Below are 13,393 nucleotides of genomic sequence, written 5' to 3' on the forward strand. Positions count from 1 at the left end.
GTTGCCAGGAAGTCCAGGAACCAGACAGCCTCAGTTGGGCCCATTCATTCCAAGGGTCTGCGCGCATGCTCAGGAGAGCTGGAGAGTGCCCGCATCCACAAATCTCAACCTGCTCAACAGGAGGCCGTGTGCATGACAGAAAATTCAAGAGGCAGAGGGCAAAGGCAGGTCTAACCTGCAAAATGACTGAGCCCAAGCCACTGGTATGGGGCCTCACGACTCAGGTGTTTGAGCACCACCTCTGAGCCATCACTGGCCGACCTGGGGTGACTCCTAGAGGAAGCCAGATTGAAAATAAGCATTAAAACACAACCCCCAAACTGAACAGAGTCACCAGTGGCTGCACACTGCGGGGGAGACAGATCCTACAGTCAGTTCAGCAATGACTAAAGAAACACAAAACAAAACACCACAACTCCCTGTGGGAGGAATCAGAATTCAGACTTGTTACAACCGATTATTTTTAAAATGTCCACTTTTGAACAAAAACATTTCAAGACATGCGAAGAAATATGAAACCGTGACCTACACTAAGGCAAAAAGCAGTCAATAGAACCTTTCTCTGAGGGGGGTCCAGATGTTGGACTTGAAATCAGCCATTATAAATATGTTCAAAGAACTAAAGGACACCATGTTTGAAGAATTAAAGGCAAGTATGACAACAGTGACTCAGGAACACAAGGTCTTAATGAAGAGACGAAAATCAGAGACAACCCAAAGGAGTTCCGGACTTGGAAGCCCGCCCTGCTCACTGGGCTCCCAGGTGCCCCGGGTTTTGTCCTCATGACACTGCTCGCCATGGCACCTGCCTGTTCGTGTGACACCGTCCCGATCCCACCTGGGCTGCAGGTAGGGAAGGGACCCAGCTGCTGGCTGTGTGTGGCAGGGCGGCTTGCATAGGTCATGGGGAATGCCAGTGAACTCCGTAGGGCCAGGCACCTGAGCTTGCTGTCAGACAGTCTGAGGCCTGGGTAAGTCCTTTCCCTTTGCCTCAGTATCCTCCCCTGGGAGAGGTCACCTGGGACCTGGTGACAGGACAGGAGGCTCCACACAGGCTGCCACGGCCTCGCACCGCCAATGCGCCAGGACCCGGGACGAGTCCACCAGAAGAAGGCACGGTTGTGAGTTTTGTTGTCGGTTTAATTTATTACTGTTTGACATCCAGTGACACTGACATACCCTCGCTGGGCCTGCGGAAGCCGGGCCCGGCGAGCGTGACCTGTCCAATAAAATACAGTACAAGGAGTGGACGGCTACACACATGCATCCACGGCTTAAACTACAGTGATTCCAAACTGCGGTCGCAACAGTACTGTCAGGAAAGGAAAAGAAAAACAGATGTCGTGTGTTCCCCAATTCTCAACTTTGTTTTTTGTCATTTTAAAACAGTTAATGCTGTTACAAATGCTACTGATGCCAGGGCAGGGCCAGACACAAACAGTCCTACATCTTCTCTGCTGTATAAATATGGAAGATTTTCGTTTATACAGTTCTCTCCCACGTCTGAAACTACATCTGCTGCTACCCATTACTGCTAAGGGCTACACCGTCTCGGCTCTGCAACGAGGGGCTCGGGGTCGAGACTCTGGAATGTCGGGACTCAGTCTTCCTCACTGCCACTTCCTGAGCGGTCCTGCGGGGGGACAGGAGGAGAGCATGAGTGGGTACCCTCGAGGGATCCCTGAAACGTAAACACCAATGTGGGCAACGGAGCCGCTCCTCCTGGGGCTGCGTGAGCAGCACAGGTGCCGTGAGGCTCGAGGTGGAGCGGCCTCCGGCCTCGGCCCTTCTGCCACGACCACACCCTGATGTCACTTTCCTCCTGAGGCTGGGCCCCCTGTGCCCACAATGACTCTTCCTTGGGAGCTGGGAGTCTCTCTGCTGTCTGCCTCCCTGTGGCTGTTCCTGACCACGCAGGCTCTTGGTTTGCCCGTTTAAACATTTTAAGCAGCTTGGTAAAGGTCACAAAGCAGCCTGCAGGGTCCGCACAGGGCACATGGGGCACCGTTATAGCCCAGACGTCTTCTCCAGAAACATGGGCCACCTTTCCCCATCAGGATGTCACTGACCTCCTCAGGAAGTCATGTGTGTCTTTGGTCAGATCTATGCCAAGGGTTTTGCTGTTCTCACAAATGTCTATAGAGGACCAGCAACACAGAAAAGGCGCTTACTGACCTTGGCCAGGAGTCTGGCCCCATAATCCACTCCACCACCCTGCTCAGTACAAGTGGAAACTGAGGCTTCGAAGTGAAGTGAACTGCCCCGGACCCACGGCAGGGAAGGGTCAGGGGGCAAAGCTTACTTAAACCCAGCAAGTGGGTCTGCCCCTCACACCCCCGAAACTGTCCACTGCGGGCTCGACATGCATGTAGCTTCTCCCGTTTATGGGGACTGCAGCTCGTACTAGGGGACACACATCACCGTGGCACCACTCAGCCCCACTCAGTGTTTGTTTCGCATTGTTTTTGTAACTGCGGAGCCAGGAGTTCTTGTTTTTTCAACCCACTAACACTGTTTGGAAATCCTCCTAGGCAGCAGCAGAGGAGCCTGGGGTGTGTCACGTGGGATAAGGACACCATGACAGCCGTGACTGGATGGCACTGTGTCTGCTCGGGGAGGACATATGCTGAGGGGGCAGGGACTGTGTGGGGGCATCTTCAGTCCCAGTGTCTCCTGCCGCCACCCCCCCCCACAACCCAGGGCTGCGGTAGGACAGGAGGCGTCCTGGGCAGGCAGCTCTGCAGGTGGCAGCGGGAAAAGGAAGCCACCCCATCCCCCAGGTGCCCACTGGTGCTAAGTGTCACATGGAATTGGGCTTGAGTTACATGCCAGGGAACGCTGAGCCTCAGTTTCCCCATCTGTGGAGTGGGGGTGTTAGAGCATCTACCCCCACAGGGACCGTGGGGTGAGGGCCCAGGCCCTGGCGTGGGGATGGACCTCCGATGCCAGGCTGCTGCCCGGGCCCTGCGGCCTCACCTCCTCCTGCTCGTCCTCACTGTCATCGTCGCTCACCACAGGCTTGGCCCGCGACCCGCGGCTTGGCCGCCGCCGGCCCCCTTTCAGCCGGTCCTGTGCCTTCTCCTTCCGGCCCAGCTTGATCTTCACTTTGACTGAGCGGGCTGGGGTGGCGACCAGAAAGGGGGGAAAAAAGATGTGAGCTCAGGAGAGCACGACGCCTCCTGAGTTGGGGGCACCTGGGAGCTGGGTGGGCTGTGAACGGGCGGCGCAAGGCCTCTCTGGTTCTCACAGGCGAGTGTGAACCCCGAGATGCCAACTGGCTTCGGAAGCCCCACCCACCCACCCAGGCACCCCAGGACTCACACTCGGACTCCGAGCCTTCCTCCTCGCCCTCGTCTTCCTCCTCGCTTTCCTCGCCCTCACTGTCATCCTCTTTCTCTATTTTCTGCCGCACACTGGTGAAAACGGACTGTAGGACAATGGAGTCTTCGTAGATCTGGTGGAGACACAGGCTCGAGTGGGCTGCCTGCCCATCCCACCCCACCCGAGCCACAGTTCTGGCCAGGACAGCCCATGTGGGGCATGGCACAGGGATTTTTCAATAATCCATTCCCTATCGGTGTCTGAGAGCGCGTCAGGATTATGAAATCGTCCTGGACAAAAGGTCAGGTGTGTTAGTGTGGAAACAGCCGCAGGTTCCTTCCTCCCCAGGAATCAGTCAGCATCCCCTTTTAAAGGATCTGAGGTCTACAGCAACTAGAAACGCACACCCCATTGAAGCCAGCACTTCCCCCAACCTTCTGACTGTAAAATCTCTTTTCCAGAAGGCAACTATTCCAAACACTCTTGGGAAAACTTTGCTACATTGAGGTTTTGTGTGTGTGTGTGTGTGTGTGTGTGTGTTGTTAATCTCATCATAGAAAAGGACACATCCACAGGATTTTCAAGTAGTCCCCTAGTGAAGTTCAAAAATTCCAAGATATACACAGATCCCTCCCAGGGCCCTCCTGGATGGATGGGACTGAGTCTATTTTCTGTATTTCACCTGTCATTTGTTTTTCTGCCTTTTCAGTAACGAACACATATTGCTTCTGTAATTTGTAAAATATTCCAAGTTGCTGGGAATTATTTTTAAACCAATCAATTCAAAAGGGAGCAAGGGGCATGTTGGCCTGAGGCGGAGCTTTGTGAAGGTGGCAAAAGCCTGGACTGGGTGCCTCCTCCCCCCATGTCCTCACCAGGGAGCCCTCCAGGTTGAAGGTCTGCGCGTTCTGACACAGCAGCATGACGTCCTTCTCCAGGTCGTTGAGGCTGCGGTACTTGTGGTTGCGGATGCGCTCCTGTAGTTGGGGGGCGGGAGAAGCAGTCTTAACCTGGAGACCCCGCCTCCTGCCTGGGGACTCGGGCGGGGACTCCTTCTCCTAACAAGGTCACAGCCCAGGCTCCAGGCTCCTCTGTAGACGCAGAAGCCCAGACCCACTGAACACAAGGGCTTCATGCACGCCTGGAGGCCTGAGCTGTGGGTAACCCTGAAGGAGCCTGAGCGCTGGCTACCTGCTCACACAGCCCCAACACCTTCAAGGCCATGAGGAACCCCAAGAGCCAATGGTGGGATCCCTGGCCAGGGGGCCCAAGGTCCTGGGTTACATTCCCCTAAACGTCCACCCCCACACTCGGTTGTTACCTTAATCTTCTTGAAGTCCACAGGCTTGCGGATGAGCTCGTAGTACTCGGGCAGCTCCTTGCGAGAGGGCAACTGGATGAACACCTCACTGAGCTGACGTCCACTACTACTGCAAGGGGACACAGTGGGCGTCAATCATAGGCCCTGCCCACTGGGGCAGCCCCCACCCCGTCTGGCAGCTCCCACGGGGCTCCCCTCCATTGTTTGAGGACAGAGAGGGTGAGAAAAATCAAAGGCAACTTGGGAGTTCTTTCCTGTACACGTGTTGCCTTGGGAGTGCTGGAACATTCCTGAGAGGCAACCAGGCAGAGAGGCCTTGGCATTTGAAAGATCACAATCTCGCACGATGCAAAAATCAATTCGCTCATGTTGGGAGCATTAAGTGCCAGCGTTTTCAGAGATGGATTTTTGCAAGCACTTTTTGTGCGACCCCCACGAGCATGTTGTGTGTCTCTTGCGGGCAGCACTTAAGAGCAATGAACTTCAGAGCATTTTGCAAAAACCCCAGGAGGGAAGATGCCCCCTAGCAAGATGTTAATGGAAAATAAAAGGCTGTTTCTAGTCCTTTCCCCTGAGAAAGCACTTGTTTTCCACAAGGGATCAGAGGAAAGACGTGCCACTTGTGGCCCTGAGAAGCAACAGGGCCTCATGCACTGTCTCTTGGGTCTCACTTTTGGAGGAACCCATGCACTGAGCCAGGTCGTGCCACACCTGAGCCTGGCTGTGTTGGAGACAGGAACTCAGAGGCGACATCACTCTGGGGGTCTGCCTGAGGAGGGAGCGAGCAGGCGTATCAAGGACTGAAAGACCAGGACAGAAAACAAGCTCGCTAGCGCGATTTCCCTTTGTTCCCACAGCCTTGCCTGACCCGCCCCAGGGGTCCTGCTGTGACTCCTGAGACAGGCAGCAGAAGCCCAGGGCTACGGCCCAGGGAGCTGGTGAGTTGGTGCCGATCCTGTTTTACAGGTGCCGTTTCCTCACCCAGGCGCCCACACACTCTGGCGGGGGTTTCATCCACGTCCCACAGCCAAGGTGTCTGCCCCGCTGTCCCTGGCTCCTTCTGCTGCTTCACCACTTGGGCTTTGCAGTCACTTCTCAGAGACGGTCGATCTGGGCCCAGCGCTGCCAGCGGGCTGTTTAAGCTTGTTTTGCTCCGCTTCTCTTACTTTCTTTTCAAGATTATTCTCAAAGGACAGAGTAGTCCGTCCACTCCATCCTGCTGCTGCCCATCATGACTGCACCCCATTCTTGTTTTTGTCGACTATTGTGGAAGACAGCAGGGTCAGTACAATTGCTTTTTGGGTTTTGTCCCTGGATACTCTGATTTCACAATGCCCGTAAGGAGCAGCTTGGCCAGGACTGCCCCCTGAGGCTGTTCCCAGCTGGATCCCAGGCGGCCCATTGCTCACTTGGGGTTTCTGTGCATCACGAGGCCTCTGGCCCAACAGCCGGGCTGGAACCTGGTCCCTGCACCTCACTTGCCTTGGACAAATGCCATCACTCAGTCCTTGCTCTGGGCCAAGCGCACCTTAACACTGGTTCCCACCAAGCTCTGTTATTCTAATTGTTGCAATGAGGAACCTGAGGCAAAAGTTCAGCCTGCCCTGGCTGGGCACAGCCCTTCTTGGGCCTTGCCTTCCAAGCCTTCCTTCCCAGTGTTACGTGAGGACGCCAGCAAGTGGCAGCTTCCCTTCCAGGCGGCGTTTTCAGCCACATCCTGCCCTGTGCGGGGTCCAGCTGTCACAGATAAGGGAGGACATGCCACCTCTAGGCCATCTTCCCAGTCAGCGATCCCCTCCCTGGAGGCACAGGTTTCTTTTCTTTGATGAACGGGTTGTGGGTAAAGTTTGGCCACAGGCAACCGGAATTTATGTCAACTCCAAAAATGAGAACAGATAACAAAACACGCTGGCTGCTCCACCACGAATAAGCAGACTGGGGAGAAGGGAAAAGAGGTCATCCCAGCTCTGCTCTGGGAAACTTTGGTCCTAAAGCTCAGGCAGAGCCTGGATCGGAACCCCGCCCACAACTCAGCTGCACACATCTGGCTCTCCCCATGGAACCTTCTAAGCAAAGAGCCCTCCATTTTACACTCTGAACCAGGACTCCTGTCCACAGGCCTAAAATAACAAGTTCCGCAGGGTGACAGTCTGTCTCCCAAACAAAGTACAAAGGACTCTGAGGTTTTCTACTCTGTTTCATTGAGAAATGCCACTTGGGGCCCAAAACATTCATTTTGCAGTCCACTAATGGGTAGCCTCCCAGCTTGAAAAGCTCTGCTTCCAGCCCCATCGTCTGTGGCATCCACACAGGTGGCCAGCCTCGGGGGTGTGTGGCCCTCCAAGCAGCTAGGAAAGTGGGACTCTAGTGCTGTAATGCAGCAGAAAGTTTCGTAAGAAAAACCTTTCTCCTGTCAGGCTAAAAAATTGTTTTGTTTTTTTTTTAATCTTTTTTTTTTTTTTTGAACTGGCAACCTTGTAGTTGAGCCTGCGCTCCAACCAACTGAGCCATCTGTGAGGCAGCTCAGCTGAAGGCGCCGTGTTCAATCTTAGTTGCAGGGGGCGGAGCCCACCACCCCTTGCGGGACTCGAACTGGCAGCCTTCGGAATTAGGAGCATGGAGTTCTAACCGCCTGAGCCACTGGGCCGGCCCTAAAAAATTGTTTGATAGAAAAGAACGGGGACAAACAAATGCTCCTCTTATAAACCTTGAAATTGTGCATAAAAGCACACCCCACACTGGGCCCCACAAGCCTAGTCTGCTGCAACAAGCTCTGGGTGCCGATGGCCTGGAACTGGGTGTACGTGAGCGAGGGACAAGTGCCAGGACCACAGGGGACTTTTAAAATTGTCCGCTCTCAGACAGCCCAGACCTCTTGGAAAGCCACCGCCGTAAGATTTTAATTGCTTTTAAGTTCCCTAGAGCCCTCCCCCCCAGAGGCTGCTGCTACACTTGGGGCCGAGCGCCGTGCAGGCTGCCTCACCAACCTTCCTCACCTCTGTGTTAGAGGTGGACACCTCACAGCTCCCCACCTCCCGGGAATAAATCCCAAAGTCCTTCTAATGGTCCCATGATCCGCCAGGAAGGGCTGCCCATGGCCTCTGACGTCAGCGTCCCTCTCTGCACCTCCTCACACACATCTCTGGGCCCACGAAACCACTGCTCTCCCAAGGAAATGAGACTCCCACCCTTACCTCAGCACACATGTCACCTCTCCTGCGAGTGCTCGTCCATCTAGCCCTCACACCTCTTAATAAAAAAGGCGTCTTGAGCTGTTAAGACGAAGGCACAAATCTTCAGCGCTCAAGTCCCTGAGGGGTCTGAGGCGCCTGTGAGCGTCCCTCACATTTGATACCAGCTGAGTTTGGCCTCTTCCTCATGTTATGGGATCACACGGGGTGAGAGCTCCCAGGCCTGGCAGCAACCCCCCGCGCCCCAGTCATCACTTGTGGGATTTATCCCTGTTGGTGTGCGCTCATGCGCTCAGATAACTGCTTTGTGCCCCAGCGTGGGCACCTGCCACAGCCCACTTGTCCATCTGCTGTGTTGGGCACCGAGACTGTGTCTGGTTTTGGATATTACGAAGCAAGAGGCTGTGGTCTCGCATCTCTCGGGAATTTACCTGGGGGTGGAAGCGCTTGGGCACAGGGTGGGGGACACTCAGCTTTGGCAGATGCTGAGTGCGTGTCCACCCCTGCAGCAGCGGGCAAGCTGTCGTGGTTCTGTGCACTGACACTTGCCCTGTCACGACTCCTCGATGTGGCTGCTCTACATCTGTCGTGGGAACTGCTATCTCCCTGTGGTTTTAATTCCTAGGTCCTTGATGAGCATGACGCTGGACACCTTTTCACAGGCATACGGGTCAGCTGACAGGCCTCTCAGGCAGTACCTGCTCATATCTTTGCTTTCCCAGGAGTTCTCTGTGGGACACATTGATTGCAAACACCTTCTCTAGTGTATGGTGTGTCTTCCTACTCTCTTGGGTCTTTTGGTGAATGGATCTTAGTTTTAATCAAAGTCTAATTTATCAACATTTCCTTTTATACTTGATGTTTCTCCTGTCCTGTTACAGAAATCTTTGCCTAACCCAAGGTCACAGAGCTATATATATAGCATTTTCTTTTTAGAAGCTTTGATATTTTCAACTTTTTGCATTAGCTATGAGGCCAGTTGCCCTGATTAGTTTCTGTCTGTAAAAGTTACCATCCACCCCACCTGACCCCACCTAGAACATGAACCACAAGGGCAGAGACCTTGCCTGTTTTACTTACCACTCTATCTTTGGCACCTGAAACAAAGGCTAGTACACAGTAGGCGCTTAGTAAACAAACATTTGTTGAATGGAGGAAGAAAGAGCTCAGGGTGAAAGTCTCAGGGCCAGGGGGCGGGGTTTGAACCTGGGTCTCACCAAGGTCACCTCTAACCAGGATGCCTCATTACCCCTCAATCCCTGTGTGGTCAGTTATACACCACCCTGTTCCAAAAAAGACTCTGGCAGCAACGACCAGGAGTCCTACTGCACAGAGGGCACGCTGCGTCAGCTTCCTATCTTGTGACACTTGCTCTGAAGAAGCTTCTGCAGGCAGAGTTGCTTGGAAGTCCACCCCTGGCCCTTGTCCCGTGTCCGCCTGCCTCGGCAGGGAAAGGGATGGGAACGAAGAGCCTGGAAAAATCCTGAGGCTGGAAGGATCAGCTCTAATTTAGACTCGAAGGAAGAAGTGCCCGCCCTGGCCCTAATACCTCCAGCCTGGGCGATCACCTGACTGGGCAACAAGTGGCTGCTGCTGACAACGCTATGACGATGAGAACAGTGATGCCTCTAGATGTCAGCTCCCACAGCAGGGAGCTTCCTCAACCTCGTCACCGCCGTCCCATCACTACAACGGGACGTGATAGGCAGGACAGGCTCAGAGAGACCAAGGCCCCATGTAGTTTCATGAGACCTTCTTCTTGGACCCTTATTATTTAACTTGCCTAGATAGTGTCTGCCTCTCTGTGGAAATGTGGCCCCCCCACACCGACTCGGTGCTGGTGGGGCTACCCATCATCGAGTCCCATCCTCTCCCAGGACAGACAGGACCAAGCACAACACCTCACCCATCTCACCTCAGTGATTGGTCCAGGCAAGGGCCTGAAACACAGCCAGCCAATCAGAGCCCTTCCCTGGGATTTTCTACCAGGATTTGGGGAACAACCGTCACTTTCCTCTTGGGGTATGAGGCACTGAGGAAGGAGCCCAAAGCTGTGGTAGTCACGGTTCAGCTGTGAGAACTGGGTGGGAGGGGAGAGATGGCTGATGACGCTGGGCCTCGAGAGCTAGTCTTCACTAACTCCTCCATGGCCTCCGGGGCAAAGGAATCCCTCCTCTGACGAGGGACTTAGAACTGGGTTCCTGACATATAGAGACAAAAAGTCCAAACTGACACATCCCTTTGACTATAGTATTGTATTTGTCCTTAAGATAAAATTATAACACACAGAGAAGAAACAAAGAGAATCAGAAGAGACCAACAGCGCCTTGAATAGGACAGAACCATGGATTCTCAGTATCTAAGGGATCATCCATCCATAGCCCTCTCTAAACAGATGGAAAAACCAAAGAGGCTATGAAAGCTGGCTGCCGACACATAGAAACTTGGAGCAGAGGTCCCCTAAGCTAAGTCAGGCACTCTTAACCCTTTCGCGTCCACTGCTCTAAATCAAGGGTCAGCAAACCTTTTCTGTAAATAGCCACTGTAAATATTTTAGGCTATGGGCCTCATAACGTATCTGTTGCAATTACTCAACTCTGCCATTGTTACACAAAAGCAGCCACTGACTATGTAGGCAAATGGCTTTGGGTGTGTTCCAATAAAAGTTCATTTATAAACAATGAATTTTTAATTTCATATAAGTTCACATCATGATATCATTCTCCTTTTAATTCTAATTCCAAATCATCTAAAAAAAACCCTTTTTAATTCACAGGCTATACATACACAGCCGGTGGGCCAGATTTGGTTTTTTGCCGATTTGCAGATTTGCTGATCCCTGGTGTGAAAACTAGAGAAAGAATGTCTGTAACAGGGATGGTAACCTATTGCTCCGTGTCCTCACTTCTGCATCCTCGGACCAGGGCAGACGCCAAAAGTGGAACACGGCACTATGCACTGAGTTCCCATGGCTTCGGCCAGCCAATGGAAGATGGTGCTCAAGAGATAAGACTTGTTAAGTACAGAAGTGGTCCCGAGCTGCCTGGAAGGAATCCCTGTGCCCCTGAGTCCTGCTCTCCTTCCTGGAGTCCAGTTCACCATCTTCCTATGACATCTCTCAATGACACGTAGCCCTGGACGATTTTCTCTTTTAACTCTCAATCAGTGAACGGAGCCAGCAAGGGCCCTGGACATGAGCAGCTCAGGACTTTCAAGATTGATTTAGCAGAACATTTACCTGAAACAGAATCTCAAAAGATACTTCGTAACCAAAATAGGAAAATGACACACTGAAACACATTAAATGTACAGAATTATTTCTTAGGTTCAATTTTTAGACACAGTACCAAGTCAAGGGTATCCTGATGATTAGAAAAGCCAGCAATGTGGGGCAGATCCATTTACTTACAAATATCTATTAAGAGCCTCCACCTGCGGGGCACCGACCCACCCCTAGAAGATGCATCTCAGTGTTGGATTTATGGCTCTGCTGTATAGAAAAAATCCTGACTAAGCACGAGTGAAAAGAAAATGATATTCACCAAGGAGCCTGCCAATGAGAATGCTCTGTAGACCGCCTGCCCTGCACTGTCAGCACTCTTCCTGTAAAGGGAAGATTTGGGGAAGCTCTGCTGTGGCAGCCGCGTGCAGAGGGCTAGATTGGCTATGGGTTCTGAGGGTGATCGTCTAATAAGCTGATAGTTTCAAATGAGCCAATGACACATCTGGGGGACACGTTTCTTAATACAGTTCAACAGTAAAATCCAAATCTCCTTTTAAAGAACCCCTGCCCCCCTGCCACAGTAACCTAAGCTGGGAAACCACTCAGTGTGAAAACCTTATTTTGGAGGCCAGATCCTCAGCTTTGGAGAAGAGAGACAGAAGGCCCAGCCAGGGTCACAGAGCAAGGGGAGAAGCCGCGTCGTCATCCAGGCATGCTCCTAAGTGTGGCAGCGACATTGCGTGTACACGCTGGCTTCCCCAAGCAGACAGTGAACGCCACAAGGGATGGCACTGTGCTGTGTTCTGTGACACGCTCAGCAGGTATTCACTGTGGGTGACAGGACAATGAATGGAGCACCCGGGACCAGTTTATGGCGGGTGGAGTTGGTCACCTGAGTGCAGGGAGGTCCGAGACCACTTTGTGCAGGGCTGGGGGACCAGGGCTTGGAGAAGTGAGCTTGCTTTTCTGAATAAATCAGCGTCAGCAGCTCTGAGTGCTGAGCAGGCCCACGGCAGAGGACCCCCACCCTGGGAACCCAGAGTGCCGGGCTTTCTCTGGTCTATCCAGAGAATGAGTAGGGGTGTGTCGGGGGATCAGCGGGCTGGGAAGCTGCTGCGGGACGAGGCTGACAGACTCACCTCCACACCCATCTGGAGACCCTCACACGCACTCTTCCTTCCTCCTGTTAAGTTTTCACCTTAGCTGACTTACATTTTTTACAGTTCAACGTTTCTCAATTCATCTTTCTATCCTCTTATCTGTCTCTTGCTTTAAGTTTTACCTACTTTTAAATTTCTCATTTACTCGACCTTGTCTTCAGACCTCTTTTTTCATCCTTTTCCTTTCTTTCGTTTTTTAGCCCTTTTGAATATTCCATTTTATACCTCCTGTGTTACCTGTTTACTATCCTCCTTTCACGAACATCTCTTTACTGTTTTCCCTGCGCAAAGGAGAGGCATGTGCTTGCTGAAATGCACTGCGCACTTTAGAAGGATCTCACATGGACGGGTCTCCAGGGGAAGCAGGCGGGCAGGGGCTCCAGGTGCAACCTGCTCACCCAAATCTATTTGTTTCCAGAGTCCAGGTATCTGCCCTGTCCTGTTTGAAGCTTTATGTAATTCTAGTTTTAAGACCATTCTAAACCTGCTGTCCTTTTTTTTGGTGTGATCTGTCTCTACCATGGTGATCACTGGCAGAGAGCGAAGTCTGGGGATAGGAGCAGTCTGATAAATATGGCAGGTAGAGCTTCTTCCAGCAAATTCTGTGGCAGGCTCAGAACCTCTGCATGGCTGCCCAAGGCCACCCTGGCTACTCTTCCTGTGGCTCTGAGCCCCACTGGGCCCTTAGCCTGGCCCGCACCCACGCTCAGGCTGGCCCAGGGCCTGACGCTGGGCTGGGGATCACGCTGTTCTCCAGCTACCTCACACCTCTTATGACAGGTTCCAGGTTGGGCGCCAAGCAGATAGGGCTGACCTCAGTCCTGGACCCGCAGGCAGACGCCCACATCCTCCTGGAGCGCGCTCATTCTGAGCTCAGCCTCCAGATGAAGGGCGATCTGGCCTTCCAAAGGCTGAGGCTGGAGAACCCTGAGGCCCCAGCCCCTTCAGGAAGGGCTCCCATACTTGCCTACACTCTGGCCTCTCTCTTCCCCTCAGAAGCCTGTCCTGAGGAGCCAGGAGCCAACTGCAGTGACCTCTCCTGCAGAATGCTTCCCTGGGACTTGTTATGTTGTTCCACTTTCCTTGGAAATCAAAGCATAACATTTCAACTCTGAAGAGCCACCTTCTTTTTGATTTTAATCAAGGAAATGCAAGAGCAGAAGGAAAGTGCTGCCAA

The 13,393-nt window shown here is 52.8% G+C and overlaps 1 protein-coding gene across 11 annotated transcripts in view; it reads right to left on the reverse strand.

Annotated features, from left to right (window-relative positions):
• Positions 1-1,094: 1,094 nt before the first annotated feature.
• The window catches only part of SMARCA4 (SWI/SNF related, matrix associated, actin dependent regulator of chromatin, subfamily a, member 4), an 85,052-nt gene continuing 72,753 nt past the window's right edge, over positions 1,095-13,393 (reverse strand). For 6 of the 11 annotated variants that reach the window (XM_033133621.1, XM_033133622.1, XM_033133624.1 and 3 more), the window contains 5 exons: positions 4,643-4,751; positions 4,197-4,298; positions 3,322-3,454; positions 2,977-3,119; positions 1,095-1,633 (listed from right to left, as the gene is read on the reverse strand). In XM_033133621.1, the coding sequence (XP_032989512.1) occupies positions 1,601-1,633; positions 2,977-3,119; positions 3,322-3,454; positions 4,197-4,298; positions 4,643-4,751 (520 nt within the window). In that variant the 3' untranslated portion in view covers positions 1,095-1,600. The remainder of the gene's footprint in view (positions 1,634-2,976; positions 3,120-3,321; positions 3,455-4,196; positions 4,299-4,642; positions 4,752-13,393) is intronic. The other 5 variants (XM_033133626.1, XM_033133628.1, XM_033133629.1 and 2 more) reach the window with 3 other exon arrangements.

This window comes from Rhinolophus ferrumequinum, chromosome 18, assembly GCF_004115265.2.
Source record: "Rhinolophus ferrumequinum isolate MPI-CBG mRhiFer1 chromosome 18, mRhiFer1_v1.p, whole genome shotgun sequence".
NCBI classification, from domain to species: domain Eukaryota; kingdom Metazoa; phylum Chordata; class Mammalia; order Chiroptera; family Rhinolophidae; genus Rhinolophus; species Rhinolophus ferrumequinum.